This window comes from Candoia aspera, chromosome 1 (genome assembly GCF_035149785.1).
Source record: "Candoia aspera isolate rCanAsp1 chromosome 1, rCanAsp1.hap2, whole genome shotgun sequence".
Classification (NCBI taxonomy): Eukaryota; Metazoa; Chordata; class Lepidosauria; order Squamata; family Boidae; genus Candoia; species Candoia aspera.
In genome coordinates, this window is record NC_086153.1 from 339,732,509 (window position 1) to 339,752,272 (window position 19,764).

The 19,764-nt window shown below is 53.2% G+C and overlaps 1 protein-coding gene across 3 annotated transcripts in view; it reads left to right on the plus strand.

The window, feature by feature from the left end:
* DPP9 (dipeptidyl peptidase 9) overlaps positions 1–17,705 on the plus strand; it is a 45,197-nt gene extending 27,492 nt beyond the window's left edge. For all 3 annotated transcript variants that reach the window (XM_063290923.1, XM_063290924.1, XM_063290925.1), the window contains 10 exons: positions 5,041–5,206; positions 7,274–7,353; positions 8,109–8,261; positions 9,634–9,769; positions 10,574–10,719; positions 11,857–12,003; positions 12,841–12,993; positions 13,929–14,071; positions 15,405–15,516; positions 16,292–17,705. In XM_063290923.1, the coding sequence (XP_063146993.1) occupies positions 5,041–5,206; positions 7,274–7,353; positions 8,109–8,261; positions 9,634–9,769; positions 10,574–10,719; positions 11,857–12,003; positions 12,841–12,993; positions 13,929–14,071; positions 15,405–15,516; positions 16,292–16,384 (1,329 nt within the window). In that variant the 3' untranslated portion in view covers positions 16,385–17,705. The remainder of the gene's footprint in view (positions 1–5,040; positions 5,207–7,273; positions 7,354–8,108; positions 8,262–9,633; positions 9,770–10,573; positions 10,720–11,856; positions 12,004–12,840; positions 12,994–13,928; positions 14,072–15,404; positions 15,517–16,291) is intronic.
* Positions 17,706–19,764: the final 2,059 nt, after the last annotated feature.

Consider the following 19,764-nt stretch of genomic DNA (forward strand, 5'->3'; position numbering starts at 1 on the left):
GACTGGTCTGAGACCACCCTGCTGGAAATCTTCAAAAGGGGGCTCAACCGCGACGTTCTCCAATGGGCCCTCTACCGCGACGACCCAGAAACGTTACACGGGTGGATCCACCTCGCGGGGAAAGCCGAACACGCGCACCGCACCTTCCTTATGACAACCACGGAAGACACAAACTATGTCGGGAAAAAGGTACCCGCACCACACGGGGGGATGGCCGGCCCCATATACCCAAAAAAGAAGTTCAACCGGGAGCCCTGCGGGAGGTGTGGCAAATTAGGGCACAAGACGGCGGATTGCTTCGCCAACCGACCGCCGACCAGCGCGCCCAAGCCCGCCCCGAAAATTAGCCCCAAACCACCCAACCCGGGGCCGCCCCCTCACCGCCGAATGACCGTGGCCACAGCGACACCGGAAGAGGGCTGGGACGCTTACTGGGGAGAAGAGGACAATACCGACCCCGACCAGCCGGCGGGAAATGCTCCCCGCTTGCCCTGAGACGCGTGGCGAGGCAGGCGGTGGGACAGCAACGCGGACCACCTCAACGAAACGACAAAAGCTCCGTAATATTGGCAGCAATTCAACTCTCTGCCGGCAACGGAGCCACCATGGCCGCGGCACTAGTGGACTCGGGGTGCTCAAAAAACCTCATCCACCCCGACCTAGTCGCCAAACTCGACCTCCGCTGCTTCCCCCTCCCCACGCCGCTGGCATTCCACCAGCTGGACGGCTCTACAGCGGGAGGGAAACCAGCCACGCTACAAACCGAGCCGGTCACCCTGCAAATGGGCACTCACACCGAGCGCACATCGTTCGTAGTCACGCCCATCGGACGGCCCATTGCAGTCCTGGGGATGCCATGGCTCGCGAAAAACAACCCGCGGATCAACTGGGCGACCCGCACCTTCACATTCGGCGACGGCGAGTATCGAGCACCAGTACCAGCTGGCAAAAGCAACCCCACGGTAGGACGAGCGGAGGCGACCACACAAGACAACGCCGCTACCACAGCAGACCTACCAGAACAATACGCCGACTTCTCCGAGGTCTTCGGAGAGGCAGAGGCAGACCAACTACCCCCCCACCGCAAGACGGATTGCCGGATCGACCTACTGCCCGACGTCCCCCTACCTAGACCAAAGATCTATTCGATGACCCCGAAGGAGATGGCAACCCTCCGGGAGTTCATCGATAAAAACCTAGACAGGGGATTCATAGAGCCAGCATGCTCACCGGTCGGAGCCCCCGTCTTATTCCGGGAGAAGAAAGACGGGACCCTACGGCTCTGCACCGACTACCGGGGCCTAAACGCGGCTTCCCTGTCCAACAAATACCCCTTACCCCTGGTGAAGGACATGCTCGCCCACCTGTCCACGGGCAAAGTCTTTTCCAAATTGGACCTTCGCGAGGCGTACTATCGCATCCGAATCAGGGAGGGGGACGAATGGAAGACGGCGTTTAACTGCCCCCTAGGCGCTTTCCAGTACAAGGTACTGCCCTTCGGACTCGCGGGGGCCCCTGGGGTGTTCATGCAGCTCATCAATGAGGTACTGCATGAACATCTGTTTAAAGGGGTCCTGGTCTACATCGACGACGTCCTCATTTACACAAAAACACACGAGGAACACGTAACCTTAGTCAGGCAAGTCCTCGACAAGCTCAGAAGGGCGCAGCTCTATGCAAAGCCTACAAAGTGCAAGTTTCACAAAGAGCGCCTAGACTATTTGGGGTATCGAATCTCCGGGGACGGCATCGAAATGGACCCCGCAAAAGTCGAAGCGGTGCTAAACTGGGAGCGGCCCCGCAACAGACGGCAACTACAGAGCTTCCTGGGATTCACGAATTTCTACAGGTCCTTCGCCCGGGGGTTCGCTGAGATAGCCCTCCCCTTAACGGACCTCCTCAAAACCAAAGGGGTGGGGGACACCCGACGCGCCAAGAACCCAGGCACAGTGCTGAATTGGACTCCCGCGTGCCAGACCGCATTCGACAAGCTGAAAGCGCTGTTCACGACGGAGCCAATCCTCGCGCACCCGGACCCAGAACGGCCGTTCGTGGTCCAAGCCGACGCCTCAGACTTCTCCCTGGGAGCCATCCTGCTACAAAAAGACTCCACGGGGCTCCTGAAACCATGCGCCTACCTGTCAAGGAAGTTCTCCGAGACAGAGAGGCGATGGCACGTCTGGGAGAAAGAAGCCTTCGCGGTGAAATCGGCACTAGAGACATGGCGTCACCTACTCGAGGGAGCCACCCAACCATTCGAGGTCTGGACGGACCACCGGAACCTCGAGGCCCTACGAACGCCTAGACGCCTTAGCCCAAAACAGGTCCGATGGGCCCAATTCTTCAGCCGCTTTGATTTCCAGCTGAAGTTCATGCCGGGCAAGAAGAACTTCCTGGCCGACGCCCTCTCCCGGCTGCCCCAAGACGAAGAGCCCGCCCCAGACACCATTGGGACGGTCCTATCCGCCTCGCAACTGGGGATGGCCGTGACCACCCGAAGCGGCGCACGGAGGCAGCTCGACGCTACGGCGCAGCCGACGGCGGGACAACCGGCGACGGAAAGAAGCCAACCGCAACTACCAGGGGGAATGCGCACGGACCTCGCCGCCGCCCTCAAAACCGACCCCTGGTTCCTGGCAAACCCCGACAAGGTAACGATGGCGCAAGACCTGGCATGGGGGGAAGGCAGAATCTACGTCCCGGACTCGCAACGCCAGGCGATCTTGCATAGGTCACACGACGCCAAGCAAGCGGGACACTTTGGGTTCCTCAAGACCCTACACCTAACACGGCGCCAATTCTGGTGGCCCGCGCTCAGGCGAGACGTAAAAACCTACGTGGCGTCCTGCCCAACGTGCGCTAGGGCCAAACGGGCACCAGGCAAACCCGCGGGGCTATTGCAACGGGTGGCAGAACCCTCCCGCCCATGGGAGGAAATCTCTATGGATTTTATAGTGGACCTCCCACCCAGCCAGAAGAAAACGGCCATTTGGGTGGTGAAGGACTACTTCTCAAAGCAGGCCCACTTCATCCCCTGCACGTCGGTCCCATCCTCACAACAACTAGCCAAACTCTTCCTCATCCACGTGTACAGGCTACACGGATGTCCCGCACGTGTGGTGACCGACAGGGGCACACAGTTCACCTCCAAATTCTGGCGGGCCTTCCTGAAGCTGACGGGGACCCAACAGGCCCTATCTACGGCTTGGCATCCGCAGACGGACGGAGCCACTGAGGTTCTTAATGCCACCTTAGAGCAATTTATACGATCATATACGAACTACCACCAAGACGACTGGGCTGAACTGCTCCCGTTCGCCGAAGTCGCATACAACAACGCCGTCCACACGAGCACGGGGAAAACCCCGTTCGAAGTAGTCTCGGGGCGCGACTTCGTCCCCATACCGGAGCTACCTCAACCCCCGGAACCCCAGGTGGACGCCAGCGACTGGGGACGGAAGATCGCGGAAGCATGGCCAGTAATCACGGCGGCGCTGAAGGAGGCACAGGCTGCTTACAAAGAGCAGGCCGACAAGCACCGGCGCCAACAACCGACGTTCCAGGCGGGGGATATGGCCTATCTCTCCACCAAGTTCCTAAAGTCAACCCAACCCTCGAAAAAACTGGGGCCTAAGTACATCGGGCCGTTCCGAGTCACGCAAATAGTGAACCCGGTAGCAATACGCCTGGACCTGCCACACAACCTCCGGAGACTCCACCCGGTGTTCCATACCAGCCTCCTAAAACCGGCAACCACCTCCCGATGGCACCCAAGCACGCCACAGCCCGCACCGCTAATGATCGACGGGCAACACCACTTCGAGATCAGGGACATCCTCAACTCCCGCAAGCAACGAGGAACTCTACACTATCTGGTCAGGTGGAAACACTTCCCCCACCCGGAATGGGTGGCGGCGCACAACGTTAACGCGCCTGACCTGACCAGAGCATTTCACCGGGCATACCCCGACAAACCGCAATCAAGGTCAGCAAAACCAACCCCCCCCCCGCAGGCCCCCCCCCGCCTCCCGTGCCCCAAGGGAAAGGGCCCCCCCAAGCCCGCGACTTGGGTGGACCTTCCCCCCCCCGGGACTCACTCCCCCCGCCCCGGGCCCACGGGGTGGTGACAAACGATCGCCAGCACCCTCCCCCCGCCCCCCGGCCGCGGGGGAGTGGCAAGCAAGTCAACAGGGCAACCTGGGGGCAACGCCCAGGAGACACAACAAAGGCGACGCACTCTAAATAAGAAAAGAAGGGCCCTACCTGGAGCTGAGCAGCACCCGACCAGCCACGCCTCTCGCCTCGCCGAACTGAGCCAAACAAACAGGGTGTGGTTGGAGCATGCGCACGCCAGGTCAGAACCCGAGCATGCGCACCATGGACACACCCTGGGAAGGCACGTGGTAGAGGGAGGAGCAAAGGGAGGGGCGACAACTACTCCGGCGGGAACTTTGGAAAAAAAAAAAAAAATGTGGCGTTTTGACAGCTCCACGGGGAAAACCAAGAAAACCGGGGGAGAACACTATTCGAAAAGGGGGCAGTATGTCATGAGTGCCGTTGAGCTAAAGTCATCAGCGCAATGGCACACATGACAATGACAAGGAAATAAGTGAAGGGGCACAAGTTAAGTAGCCATCAACCCACAACGACTAACGGCTAACAAACAATAGCTAAACGAATCACGGAGCCACCCAAGCCATCAGCGGCAATACAACGGGGATCGCCCAGCTGAAAGCAATCAGCAGAAGAATGGAAACCTGAGGATGGGCGATCCTGGAAACCCTCAACCAACGGCAGGGCAACGCATGGGACAAAGGGGGGTGACGTGACCGTGAGCGAGGGGGCGCTGACCGGCGCGGGGTATTTAAACCCCGCACCGGCGCGCTCCTGTCACTCTCAGCTTTTTTCTACCAACGTTGTACCTGCCCTGAAATAAACCAGAACCTGATTTGCAAACCAGCGTCTGAACGTTATTCAGAGGTAGGCAGCGCATGACAGGATGATACTTAGCCTCTCCTGCCATTTTTGTCTTCTGAGCAGGTCCATGACATCTTCTACCCTTTCGCCCAGCTGGAGGAGAAGGAGGAAGAGCTGACATTTATCCGAGCGAATGAATGCAAGACGGGTTTCTGCCACCTGTACAGAGTCACAGCCGTCCTGCAGCGCAAGACGTACGACTGGACTCGGCCGTACGTGCCTAGCAAAGGTGAGAGCTGGAAGCGCTCAGACTTGGGATGTTTTAATACACAGTAACTCCCTAAGGTACCTTCATTTGCACTGGCTCACAGTGGGGGGAAAAACGTTGTTCGCGGTTCCTTGTTTTTTCACAAGCTGGTTTTAACAGATCCTCAAAGTTCTGTACGTGTATGTAGAGAAAGAGAGATGTTCCCATGCTGTGATGAAAGCAGTCCTAGGTTAGCCATCTGAAGCTCAATTAGTTTTATTTTATTTATTTATTATTCAGATTTTGTTGTTGCTATTTTGTTATAATTCCAACATAAAAACTGTCAGATGCGATAGGAAGCAAATCAACTCCTTTGTCTCATGGATGCTTCAAGTATAGCAAGATGCAGCATGGGCTGGACGTGCCCTTTTCCAGAATGCTTCACGCTCCCTCTGCTCTTCTCTACGTACGTTCGGCATCCTGTGACCAAGCCCTTGTTTTCTTTCATGTCAAAGTGTTTTATGCTTCTGCTAGACAGCCCGCGACCCGTTGGGTCATCGCTTCAGAGATATTTCCTTGCCAGATTCCTCAATGCCTTCAAGAATGGCAGAGCTGCTAATGTACGGGAAAAGTTCTTAAAAATTCAGGGAGGCATTCAGACATGTCTCTGCCTTGAAAGTAGCCCATGTTAAACTGTATAGCACAGTCAAACATCAGGAGTTGACCGCAGGAAATGCTTTATGACATTTTGTATTGTGTCATAAAATGTTTTACGATGATTTTATGTCAAAATGTTGTACAAAATTTGCCAAATTTCAATTCCACCAGAGTCATGGGTCCCGGATTTTGGACGCATGCTGTAAGTCAGCCCATTTGAGGTACCTTGGTTCAGAAATTGTTGGCGTATGACGCACCATTTCACCCAATTAAAGGTTGCAAACAGACAGAAGAGTTTTAGTACTATACAGATGAACATCGGCATTTCCTTCATCTGGTTGGTGCATCCAGGTTTGCTGTTTCAGAGTATGTATGTGTGTATAAGTGTGTGTGAGGAGAGCGATTTTCTTTTTCACAAATGCCCAACCATGTGTGCGCACGCACGCATGGAGCAAATCTTTAAACGTCCTAGTATCAGAGGTAGTGATGGCCACCAATTTAAATGGTTTTAAGTATGGCAAATTAACATCAAAGGAATCAAGGAAGATTTGTGGCTATGGGTCCGTGGCTGTTTACCTCCTTCCAAATAATGAGTGGCATGCTTTAAATATCAGCGGCTGGAGAGTAACGGGGGAGAAGAGGGGTCCCCCCTGCCTCCATGTTTACAAGCCAACGTGGCAGAGAATCCTGGAGCAGGTGGACCTTTGAGCTGATTCAGCGGGATTCTTAATGTTCTTAAGTACGTATTTGTGTACATATGTGGGACTATCACCGCACATAAATGTTTGTTTGTTTGGTTGTTTATTTATTCATTTATTTTTTATAGCCGCCCATCTCACATGCGTGATTCTGGGTGGCGCACAAAGTGAAAAACAAAAAACAGTACAACAAATAACCAAAAACATAACAACAAAAAGAATTAGAAGCAGTAAACACCATTAAGAACATTTTAAAAAAACGTATTGGGCGAGTGAAGTGGTGCAATGTTAGAAAGAGCAACAGTGGGAGGTTGCTTCGCCAGCATTGTTGCAGGTTGCAAAACTCCAAGATGCAAAACCCTCTTTCTGGGATTGCACTGATGTTTTGCTCTAGCGGCATTTGTTCTAGGTTGGTGTTGGCTGGCTTTTTTTATCCGGGGGGTTTTTCCCTCGATACCCCCAGTCTGAGCATTCAATAAAAAGCAGAATGGGAAATGTTCCCGTCCTGTCCTGTTGCAAGGGCACTATAAATAGGGCATCCACCGGTGGGGAGATAACGCTCCAGGGGTTTTCCTCCTTTCCGCTTTGTTTTAAGGCTGACAGGTCCACCGGCCTCCACATAGCTTTGGATGTTCCGGCAAGGGACGATGGAAGCCGCGGTCCAGCAAACTGGCTGACGCGTTGCCCTCATGGCTGATTTCGGAGCACCAGTGGCATTGGGCAGCCGGATCAGACCGTCTTCTGTTTCTTTCAGGTGACTTCAAATGCCCCCTCAAGGAAGAAGTGGCCCTCACCAGCGGAGAATGGGAGGTTCTGGCCCGGCATGGATACAAGGTACTAAGTCTCTCCCAGTGAGAGCACCATTTCAGGTCCTTGTCATCTCTTGCTGGGCTCTGATTTATAGTTTTCTACTGCGGCAACCAGCCGGCTGTCCGCGCTGCTTGAACCCCTGCCTTGTTTTCCGGTCCAGCCCTGAATCCTGCACAAGTGCCCTGTGCTTTATTCCAAAGGCCTCTGTGGTCTCCCTGCCCCCCCCCCCCCGACATGCCTCTACATCTTCTCCTGGTCTTTTCCCCTCGACCTCCAGCACCTCCAGGCATCCAAAGGCGTGCTCCTCGCCGAAAAGAGGCTACCCGTTTCCTCTTGGCATCCTTCACCCGGGGAGCTGAGTTCCACCATGCCCGTGTGTGTCCACTTGATTGGAGAAGCTAAGTTCTGACCAGAGGCTTCGGCCCAGGTGTCAGCAGCGTTCAGATGCCTAATGCATACCACGGAACGTTGAGCCTTTGCTCAAAACGTCCTCTTTTTGCCAGAAAGTGTTCGGTTCCACCCCTCTGCCAACTCTGTACCTTTTTGCAGCTAAGCTAAGCAGGGGTGTCTGCGGGGCACGGTCTGAAAGGTCAGACGAAGGCTGTGACCAAAGCTGCGTCAGAGCTTTCGTCACACCGTCGCAGCCGTTTTTGAGCAAACCCTGCAGACACCCTTGAAGCTAAGGGTGTGTGCCTGAAATGGACTCTGATTCTGCCTCCCCGTCACTCTGGCTCTCAAAGCAGTTTTTCGTGTGTGCTCTGCCCCTCTCTCTCTGCCAGATTTGGGTGAATGAAGAAACAAAGCTGGTGTACTTCCAGGGCACGAAGGATACCCCTTTGGAACATCACCTCTACGTGGTCAGCTACGAATCTCCTGGTGAGGTCGTGCGGCTCACCACCCTGGGCTTCTCCCACAGCTGCTCGATGAGCCAGGTCTGTTTCTCCAGGTCTGAAGGCCAGACTGTTGCAACCAGGCCGCCCGGATGCTGTTGGTGAAAAATAAAACCCACGTCACCCCAGTAGGGCCATGTTTCTGAGGGCAGGTGTCCGTGTTCCTTCCGTGGTGACAATCAGAAGGGCTTGTTAGTCTCTGGCGAGTAAGAAAACCTGGAAGTCTTCTCCAGCTTGGAGAAGTTTTGGGGACAGAGCAGAAGTCCACATTGTAGTGTTGCTGGCAACTACGGCAAAAGAAAGATTCCCGGCTGCTCTCTCTGACTGGGCAGGAGAGGAGGGGATTGTCCAGCCCAGCAGAGGGCCAGAATGGAGAGCTTCCCTACGCCATGTCAGTCTCTTCATCCAGGCCAGTGTTCATTACTCTGACTAGCAGAGCCTCTCCAGAATAGACTTCCATATCACCAGCCACCTGATCCTTTTGAGTGGAGCAGAGTTTCTCAACCAGGGTTTGGTGGCACCCTAGGTTTCCATGAGAGGCCCCTGGGGGTTCCCTGGGAGATCACAATTTATTTAAAAAATCATTTCAAATTTGGGCAACTTCACATTAAAGAAGCCAGTTTCATTCTTTCGTTCAAGAACATTGTTAGTGCATATATACAGGACCACACTGAAACAAATATAATAATTTTGTAACCTCTGGCCTGCATTTGAGCCTGAATGGGCAGGGGTTCCCGGAGGCCTGGAAAATATTTCAAGGGGTTCCTCCGGGGTCAAAAGGTTGAGAGAGGCTGGAGGCTCCAGTGGGTAAACAGGCCTTCTGAAGGCAAACTAGCTGCACTTCCGCTGAGTGGTGTGTGTGACAGGCCATGGTGGCATCAAGATGATGTCACACGTATCGTTGGCAAATGAAGTAACTCAAGCAAGCAGTTCACACATGTCAGTTCCCCCTTCTGGCGTGGGCATCTTACACCACGGCCCCTACCTACAGTCACAGTGTTAGGACCAAAAGGTGATTTCATTCATGAGGCCTGGAATCTTAACAGCAGGAATGACTCGCCTCTGCTTTTGGTGTTACTACCCATGCATATAGCATTTTAAACAGCGAAAACTGAAGAAACCCAGGAACCTTCCCTGTCCTGAGTAGTTCATACTCTGCATTTTGTATATCACCAGGGAAGGAGAGAGAGGCTTAAAGGCACAATGAGCATCAAAATAAATATTTGCAAGCGTAAAGGGGCCGAGTCTTGACTTTATGGAAGGGGGGAACAATGTCCTAATAGAAAAATTGATACAGGGATGGATTGAAGGTAATGGATAGAACCAGGGAAGGGGAATGTCGGGAGATGTTAAAAAGCATTGGGGGTCCCCAGGGTTGGATGCTGAGCGCGCTAAACTTTGTCTTTCCCTGCAGAACTTTGATATGTTCATCAGTCACTACAGTAGCGTCAGGACCCCTCCTTGTGTGCACGTTTACAAGCTCAGCGGCTCGGATGACGATCCTCTCCACAAGCAGCCAAAGTTTTGGGCCAGCATGATGGAGGCAGCCAGTGAGTGACATCTTGCTGGGCATCGGAATCATCCATTTGCACCAAGGCTGTGCAGCAACACAGAGGCAACCAAGCCCTGCCCTGCCCTGCCCTGCCCTGCCCTGCCCTGCCCTGCCCTGCCCTGCCCTGCCCTGCCCTGCCCTGCCCTGCCCTCTTTGGTGTAAGGGGTGGGCCAGCTTCTCTAGTTGGACTGTGGAGCTGGGGAAAAGATTGGGATTGCCCAGCTCTGCCTCGCTCTTCATTCCTGATGGACATTAATGGTGGTGGTGTTGGGAGAATAGCACTAGGATTTTGGCTTGGAGAACCCAGGATTTTACGTTTCTTTTATGAGTTCCTTTAGTGCACAGTTCTCTCTCCATGCCTGCAGAGGAGGCAGAAACTACATTTTTTAATTCACAGGAAAAAATCTTTTAGGCAAGATCATCATAGAGAAACATTGCATGACCAGGTTATCTTCCTTGGTGACCAGGTGTAATGGTACGTGAGGAAGACCTTGCAAAAGGTCAAGGCGAAGAGATCTGCCTAGGAAATGGTCAGATAAGAGAGGGCAGAGCCCGCAGCTGCATAATGGGTGGGGAAAGAGGCTCAGAAGGGGCCCTCCCTAGTTTCTCGGGCTCTAGAGGAGACAGCAGGAGATTTGTGCTTTTGGACTTGCAAGATTCTGTCAACGTAGCCTTACAATAAAGTAGAATTAGCTTATCTGGCTGTGTTTCCTGTCTGGTCTGCCTGGGAAGGCTGACACAAGGTGTCACGGCGTGATGATGACCAGTGTGACTTTCCCCCTCTGCTCCCCATGTTTTTCAGGCTGTCCTGCTGATTACATCCCCCCTGAGATCTTTCATTTCCGCACCCAGTCGGATGTCGAGCTGTACGGGATGGTGTACAAACCACATGACCTCCAGCCTGGGAAAAAGCATCCCACAGTGCTCTTCGTCTATGGGGGGCCTCAGGTAAGGCGCCCCTTGGTTCAGAGGATGGTGATTATGTGCCATCAGGTAGCTGCTGGCTGTTAGTGACCACATAGGTTTTCTTGATGATGATCTGTCCCCATCCTGGCCCTTCAGGTCTCCCAAGGGTGCCCCCATCACCCCTGTAACTGAGTCCCTCCACTTTGCTGCTGGCTGTCCTCTTTCCTTCCGCCTTTCCCAGCATTATGGTCTTTGCAAAGGGAGGTGGGTTTTGCGTTGATTGATTGATTGATTGATTGATTGATTGATTGATTGATTACATGCTATCAAGTCACTGTTGACTCTTAGCAACCACGTTGATAGATTTCCTGCAGGTGGACCTGTCCCCAACCTAGTCCTTGAGGTCTTCCAAAAGTGCCCCCATCTCCATGGTAACCGAGTCCCTCCACCCTGCTGCTGGTCCTCCTCTTCTCTTTCCTCCCACCTTTCCCAGCATCAGAGCCTCCTCCAGAGAGCGGGGTCTGCACATCATGTGCCCGAAGTAGGATCATTTGAGCCTGGTCATTGGTGCCTCGAGTGAGACCTCTGGGCTGATTTGTTCCATAATCCACTGGTTTGTTTTCTTGGCTGTCCACGGTCTTCTCAGGCGTCTTCTCCAGCACCAAAGCTTAGGAGTGTCAACACCCTTCCTGTCCTGCTTCTTCAAAGCCCACCTTGGTTCAGAGGGAAGAGAATTGCCTTAGCTACTTGAGCCCAGCCTTGCAATTAACCATTCCTTGGTTTGCCTTGGGCAACTAAGAGTTTATGCAGGCAAGTAACTGGGCTAGGAGAGAAAGAATCAGTTGTTGTGGCTCGGGAAAGAAGGTGCGAGAGCAACTCAAAATAACGCGCGCGCACACCGGTTCTCTTTACATAAGAGGGGACAGAGGGAAACTCTGCTGGGCGCCTGGATGCTGCTGTTATAAAGTCCTTGCTGCGTCTGTTTCCTGACCTGGCCTACCTCACAGGGCTGACACGGGGCCAGGTCTGCAACCTGGAGGAAGGCACAGAGGAGAACTTTGCTCAGAGGAAAACCAAGAGCGAGCAGGATTGTAAGGGGAAGTGGGTGCCTCAAGGAGCTGGTTTCCTTATGAAAAGGAATTGCACTGTTTCCCCCTCCCTCCCCCTCCCACCTCGTAGGTCCAGTTAGTGAATAATTCCTTCAAAGGGATCAAGTACCTGCGGCTGAACACACTGGCGTCCCTCGGCTATGCCGTGGTGGTGATAGACGGGCGAGGCTCATGCCAAAGAGGCCTTAAGTTCGAGGGAGCGCTTAAGAATCAAATGGTAAGTTCTCGTCTGTCTCCAGGCTGAGGATCTGGCCTCTGCTTGGTGGTCTGCAGATTCAGATGGGTAAAAGCAGGTTTCTAGTCCTCCTTGTTTTGTCAGCTGTGCTCAAGAACCCTCAGGGGTGGGAAGAACCGGCTAGGATGAGAAAATCTGCAGCAGTACTGTCCTTGGTGAGGTTTGCCTGTTTTGTATAGCACCGCTTTAGGTCCCCTTCCTTCCTCTGCTGCTGGGTTTCTCAACCAGGGTTGCGTGGAGCCCCAGGGTTCCACAAGAGGTCCCTAGGGGTTCCCTGGGAGATCATGATTTATTTAAAAAATTATTTCAAATTCAGGCCACTTCACATTAAAGAGGTAAGTTTCATTCCTTATTTTTAGTTTAAGGGCACTGTTGATGCATCTATACAGGCCTACCCATGAAACGAATATAATAATTTTGTAACCTCTGGCCTCTATTTGAGCCTGAATGTGCAGGGGTTCCCTGAGGCCTGGAAAATCTTTCAGGGGTTCCTCCAGGGGAGAAAGACTGTTCTGCTGCATTTCTGCGCTGTTTGGGAGACATTTGTTCCCTTCCCTTCCCGAGATTTTGCCTTTCTGCCTATACTTGCCGATCCAAGTGTTCAGGGTACCCTGAATGTGACGTCACCGTATGCTTCTGCCCCATCCCTGTCAGCGAATGGGGAAAAAATGGTGGTGATAAAAATTAGTCCGAAATCCCTTTCCTTGGCCTGTATATTTTAAGTGCTCAAGGAAGTGCTTCCTCTCACAGCTGCTGCGGCCCCTGAGGAGGAGGCAAATCTGTTACGCTCTCTTTTTTTCTCTCTGCAATCGCCTTCAGGGCCAGGTGGAGATCGAGGACCAGGTCGAAGGTTTACATTACGTCGCGGAGAAATACGGGTTCGTCGACCTCAGCCGCGTTGCCATCCATGGCTGGTCGTATGGCGGCTTCCTCTCCCTGGTGGGGCTTATTTACAAGCCCCACGTTTTCAAGGTGAGGCTTGCGGGCTTGGCCCCGAGGCGGCTGCAGAAACCCCCACGGGCTCAGCTGGGTCCTGGCCGTGCTTCTGGAAACCCCAGCCGTTCCCCCGAAGGGTGCTGCGCTGCGCTTTGCCCGCCCCGTATCTGACTCCCTCAGGGCAAAGGAGGAGCTGCTGTTTCTTGGTGCTTCTGGGCTCTGCCACTTGCCCAAAGGGCCACCAGAGGGTGGCGAAGCCCTTTGACCCCCCCCCCCCGCCAGGACACCTCCTGAACGGTTGGAAAATAGCTTTTGAGAGGAACAGAGTTCTCTGCCTGGTGACCTCCTCTTGGCCTTAGGAGAAGGGCTCGGGAACAGCCACATTCCCCGTGTTGCTCTGATCCTCCGGCCGTTCCGAATCCTAATGTCCAGAATGGGGGATGGAGGGCGCTGGCTGACCATTAGTGGAGCAGGCAGAGGGGTATTTCCTCTTTATACCTAGTGCTGGATTTAGCTCTCTATTTTAAAACAGTGAAATTACTCGCCAATAATACCAAGAAGTTTATATTAGTCTGGTCTTTTAAAGAGAAACAGAACCAGTTCAGCAAAATGGAAGAGGGAGGTGCATTTGGGGTGTGTTGCCGTGCCCCCCCCCCCCGCCAGCTAATGCCCTATGATTTCAGGAGAGGGAGACTTGGAAATAAGTAGAGAGCGCAGCATTCCTGAAAGCTCCCCCTGAGCCAGGATTTATTGCAGAAAATAAATTTCTAGGCATCGTGACCTTTCAAGCCTCCTTTGCGTGAATCTGTTGGAGCGTCAGGGCCCTTCCTGTGCAGAGCAGAAGCAGGACCCGTTTTGCAAAACAGGCTTGCTGTTGGGCCTGACGTGGGCAGCAGGACGTTGGCCCTTGTGTGTCGTATAAGCCGGAAGAACCCACCCTGGATTTAATCCTCCTTGCTCGCATCCCTCAGGTTGCCATAGCAGGGGCCCCTGTCACCGTCTGGATGGCTTACGATACTGGATACACAGAACGGTACATGGATGTCCCGGAGAACAACCAGCAAGGCTATGAAGCGGGCTCAGTGGCCCTGCATGTCGAGAAACTCCCCAACGAGTGAGTATTCTGGGATAGCGGAGAGGGGAAGAGGGACAAGGAACGGCCTTCCGCAGGGTCCAGAAGGCTTCCTCCCTGAGGTGGACGTGCGTGCGATTATGCCAGCCACAGTGTTAAGTGGCAGTTGCTGGCCAAACGTTCAAGTAGAGTCAGGCCGTTAGTCCTTAGCTGGGAGCCTCAGAAGCCCCCCACCCCCAGAACGCCACCACCTTGGAAAAGGCAGTGAGAAAGGACTAGCTTATTGCTGCCAAAAAGCCAGCAGGAATACATCCGCAAAGTCAGACTGAACTTGGAAGAGACGTTATTCTTACCTGGCAAACCATCTCTCTTTTAATGTGGGACTGAGGTGGTATTTCTGGATAGAATTTTTTTTTTAAATGCAGTTGCGCTTGAACTAACGGCGTCAGGAAAGGCAAGTCCCAGATAAGTTAGTTAGAGCAATTCACGGGCCGCTGCAATTAGAACAGCATGTTAAGGCGACGCTTATTCATTTCTAATAAATAAATACAGCCCACATGGCAGCCCTTTCTGATACCCTTCAAGCAAATTCAGTTAAAATGGTCCACAGTGGGCTGCAATTCCATTCAGAGCAGACAATTCTCTTACACGTGAGAAATCCCATTTTGCAGATAATCTTATTTTTTAACACTTAGTCTTCGGTTATTGTTTTTTAAGCTGTAATCTTGATTGGTTTGGAGCTATTCATTTGATTGGATTTTGTTTTTATTCCTTTGCCCTTTATCATGTCTATTTTATTTATCTGTTTTGTGTGTTCATAATATTAATAATAACTGTGTGCGAGGCAAGGTCAGTTGTAAAACCTATAATCAGCCAAATAAGGTGATCAACATTAAGTCCGGGAGAAACTATTGAAGCTTGCCCCAGTCTGGTGCCTTCCAGATACAGTGACACTGGCTGGGAATTCTGGGAATTGCAGTCCTAACCCTGCTCCAGAGTACTGGGTTGGGGAGCACTGGGCCTCTCTGTTCAGACAACACACTGAACCTGAAATGAACCCATTGTCTGGCTTCACATGGTATGTGCTCTCATTGAGCTAGATTTGCAAAATACCCAGAGTCGCACCAAACATCAAACACAAGCTTTGCATTTTGTGCTAATCTGGATTTTAACTGGCCTGGGTAAGGGTGTTGTGTGAACACAGCTTCAACCTCGCCTCGCCTCGCCTCGCCTCCCACACTGCTTTCCTGGCGTTTCCCTGGAGCCGCCGATCCCTGGCGTCCAGTCTGAGCACGCCTATCCCGGGAAGTGCTCTGTCCTCCCACCTGCTTCTCCATAAGCCTTGTCCTGGAGCACGCCTCTGTTTTCTTCCCAGGCCCAACCGCTTGCTGATTCTCCATGGGTTTCTGGATGAAAACGTGCACTTTTTCCATACCAGTTTCTTGATCTCCCAACTAATCCGGGCTGGGAAACCATATCAGCTACAGGTAGGTGAGGGGGCTGCAAGCCAGGAAGAGTGGCATGTTCCCTTTGCAGGCGCGGTCCTGCCCTGTGGGACCAGAGGAGAACCACAGTTGGTAAGGTGCAGGTCCCTGCCAGCCAAGATACTGATACATTTATTTTTATTGGTTGGCATACCTCTAAAGCATGCCTGGCTCCCAACAACTCTGGGCCCTTTACTCTCTCAAAAAGCCTGAAAAAATGTGATGCATGTACAGGAAAAAAAAACCCTAAACAGAACAAAATTTTACAAGGGCTCACCAGCCATCCTTCCCCAAGGCCCAGGGACCCAGTGGGTCTCAGTGTCGGGGGTGGGGGTGTTCCAGAGGGCAGCTGCCGAAGCAGAGAAGACCCACTTCCAGGGTCCCTTCAGATGGCACTGATTGTACAGAAGGAGGAGATGAAGAGTTGGTGGCTTAGCGAGGGCAGGCAGCTGTGGATCCAGGCGGTCCCATCGCAGTAAGGGGGGATCCTAGGACGCTGAGCACCTGCAGAGCACCCTGGGATCTCTTTGGATCAGGTTGCTTCCCAGTCCAGGGATTTTAGGACTGGGTTGCAGAAGGGTTGGGTCCCAGCTGTGCTGTGCAGGGGCAATAGGATGGAGAGGCGATGGGTGGGGGTCCAGGGCCGCGTTTCTCCCTGTGCGCTTGGTCCCCCCCCCCCCGCAGTTAAGCCCACGGACCCCTGCCCTCCTCCATGGCTGTTCTGGGGGGCAAGACTCTCACCGTTCCCCCCCTCCTCTTCCCTGCCCTCCACCCGCAGATCTATCCAAACGAGCGACACAGTATTCGTTGCCCTGAGTCCGGGGAGCACTACGAAATCACGCTGCTGCACTTTCTTCAAGAATACCTCTGAGAGGGCGGACGGGCCCCCCTTCCCGCCCCCACCGCGGACGCCAACGTGGTTCCCGCCTCTGCGCCCGCCAGCTGCTGCTTTCGGCCACGGGGCAGCCTTCGGAGGAAGAGCACCGCAGAGCACAAAACGCCTCGGGGGCAGGCCTCTCCTTGCGCCGGGCCCCAGGGAGCCCCCCCTGCTTTCCAGACGGTGGCGCAGCTCAAACCTTGTTTTTCCGGCCTCTCTTAGGGCTTTTCTGATTCTCCGCCCTGCCCTGCCCTGCCCTGCCCCGAGTATTTGCTGCTACTTTCTTTGTGCTGGAAATAAAAGATGGGCAGTTCCCCCACCCCACCCCTCGACCCTTGACTGTCTGCCTGTCTGTCTCCCTCCTTGCTAGAGTTCTGTGTGTGTCTCCCCCCCCCCACTTCCACCTCGTTGCTGGCTTGGCTCCCCCCTCTGAGGCGAGAGACCTTTTTCCTGCGTTTAGGTGGGCTCAGCTGGCAAGCGAAGAGGAAGGAGAGGAAATGGAGGGGGGGGTTGGAAATTGACTGGAACAGGAACTTGGGAATTGTAAGGTGGCTCTATTTATAAGCATGTGGTGCTGCTGTCTTGGATCTCCCCCAACCGGCCCCACTCCTTTGTTTCCCCCCCCCCCCTCCAGCATGTTTGAAAGGAGCGAGCCGCCCCTGCGTCCCTATCCAGAAGCCGGGCATAAGGGTGGCTGGGATTTTTTTTTTTAATTTTGGCTTTTGTTTGGTGCTGCAAGATTATTTATGGAAGCCTTCCCCCTCTTGCTCGGTGTGTGCCGATCCCCCTCCGTCCCGTCTCCACGCGTCCTGCCATTGAGGGAGGGGCCCTGGCAAGGTAGGCATGGCTTCAGTTCTCTGCCGGTCAGCGACTGTCTTTCGTCGTCTCTCCCCCCACCCCACCCCGCCCCGGCTTTCCTGCCGATGTTGCTTGTTTGTCCTCCTCTTTGCGGCAGCATTTTGCCCCCCTCCTCCCCGCGGCATCCACTCAGCATGAACAGCAGTTTGGGAAGGGATCCGTGGGGCCGGGGCTCGCCTCTCGTTGCACCTCTGGAGCACTCTGCCCGCTTGCGCCCGCCCTCCCCGCCTGCCCCTCTCCGGCTTTCCTCTGGGTGGGGTGAAACTGAAAGCGAGAAGAAACACCATCCTGCCCCCGCCACAAGAAGAAAAGAGAACCTGAACCACAGAAGAAAACTTCCCCGAGTATCTTTAAGTGCGTATTATGAAAAGAAAATATTTTTATGGATTCTTATTCTTTTATAATTATGAGTGGTAAGATGTAGTGACTCATTAAAATATTGGAACGAGGCATACTGGTCCTTTTTTTGTCTTGCTCCTTTTAATTTGCAGGGTGGCGTGCCTGGGGGGGAAAATAGGCTAATTGAGGGTGGGGGCAGAGAAGTTGAACACCCCACCCCCCCGTCTTGGGCTTGCTGGGACTCCAGGAACAAAAAAAAGCCTTTCGCTCTACCCAGAATCCAGATGCTTTCACTAACCTGCTTTACAGTCATATTTTCTCCATTGTGTTTTTTGTGTGGTTGTTCTCTCTCTCTTGCCCCCCCCCCCAAAAAAAAGCCTGGAGATCTTTTTAGCACTTCCTGCTCCAGGAGAGTAGGCAAAACAGGCATAGGCTGAGCTGCTACCACATCTGGCTTGCAGAAATCCAGACCACCACTAGATGGGAGCCTGATTAAAGAGTGTTTTGCTTTTCTGAAAACGACATCTGGAATTATTATGTGGCTTCTGAGCCCGGGGCAGCCAATGCCCTGATCAGAGTAGTTCGTTTGAGAGGACTGGAGCCTGCGGAGTTGCGGTCCCGCGAAATGTAAACTCCATCGTCCGGACAACCCTTGATCAAACCTCAAGAGGTATAAAAGAATCGAGGAGGCTCTTGAGTTCTCTGCAGAGGAAGCCCAGAATGAGTCAAGAACTTCAGCCGCGAAACCGGTGCTTTAAAGCCGGTCTCCGGATGGAACTTGTGGTTAGAGTTGTCCCGCGCAAGTTGCGTGTAGCTTCTGGAGACAATATGGCTGCTCTCCTCACATTCATTGCTGCTCCCGAATAGCAGAACTGTTCCCGGTTCTTTGTTCCTTGTGTGAAACAGGTGCTCTGCTCAATTTCTCATCGTGTGTCATTGTGTGCAGCGGTGTTTTTCGGCCTTGGCCGCTTTGAGATGGTTGGACTTCAACTCCCAGAATTCCCCAGCCAGCTTGAATTCTGGGAGTTGAAGTCCACCCATCTCAAAGTGCCCAACATCGAGAAACACCAGTGTACACCCAACACGTTAAACCCCAGCTGGGAAAGCTAGCAGGCACCTTTCTGTAACACACAGCTTTGTCGTAACCTTGGTTAGTCTGCAGCTTCGCCTTTGCCAACCTAGCCTCTCACGTGAGTTTGCCGTTCTGTGACCTGCGCAAGTCCAGAAATTCAGCGATAAGGTGCATGTGGGAATGCAGCTTAACTGGTGCTATTTAACTCATCAGCACAAGATCAAGGGGTGTCTTCCAACAGGCTGGATAGTCACCTGTCCAAGATGCTCTAGATCAGGGTCTTTCAAACTGTCTCCTGCAGCACCTTAAGGGCCTGCAAGAGACTTAAGGGTGGGGGAAAAGTTAGCTCAGTGCAGCCAGGGGCAGCCGTAGCAAATTTTCTCAGGGGCAGTGGAAAGTGTGGGCTGACCAGTTGACATTCAGAAGCCCCCCTCTTTCCAGGGTGTTTGTGCTCACGGCAACTCATCACTCGGGTGTCTGAGAGGTAGGCAGCAAGGCTTCCGGGATTTATTTTTTAAACTTTTTTTTTTGAATTAACCAGATCCATGGCCTGAAAAAGTTGGCAAAGCCCTGTTGTGGTCAATCCTGCCCTGAGCAGGGAGTGACTAGGTGACCTCTAAGGCCCCATTCTAACTGCTGCTTTGCTTGGGGTCATGATCTGAAATGTTGATGTTAGTGTGGTTGGTTGATTACATGCCATCAAGTTGTTTTCAGCTCCTAGCAACCTCACAATTAAGATTTTCTCCAGGAGGACCTGTGCCCAACCTGGCCTTCAGGTCTCCCAACGGTGCCCCCATCGCCACTGTAACTGAGTCCACCCCCTGCTGCTGGTCATCCTCTTTCCTTCCACCTTTCCCAGCCTTACGGACTTCTCAAAGGAACTAGATCTTTGTATGATGCGCCCAAAATATGAGAATATTCTCGGGGGTCTTCTCCAACACCAAGGTTCAAAAACATCAATATTCTTCCTATCCTCCAAAGTCCAACTTTTGTTTCCATAGAGCAGTGTTTCTCAACCTTGGCAACTTCCAAGATGGGTGGACTTCAACTCCCAGAATGCCCCAGCCAGCATTCTGGGAGTTGAAGTCCACAAATGCTGGCTGGG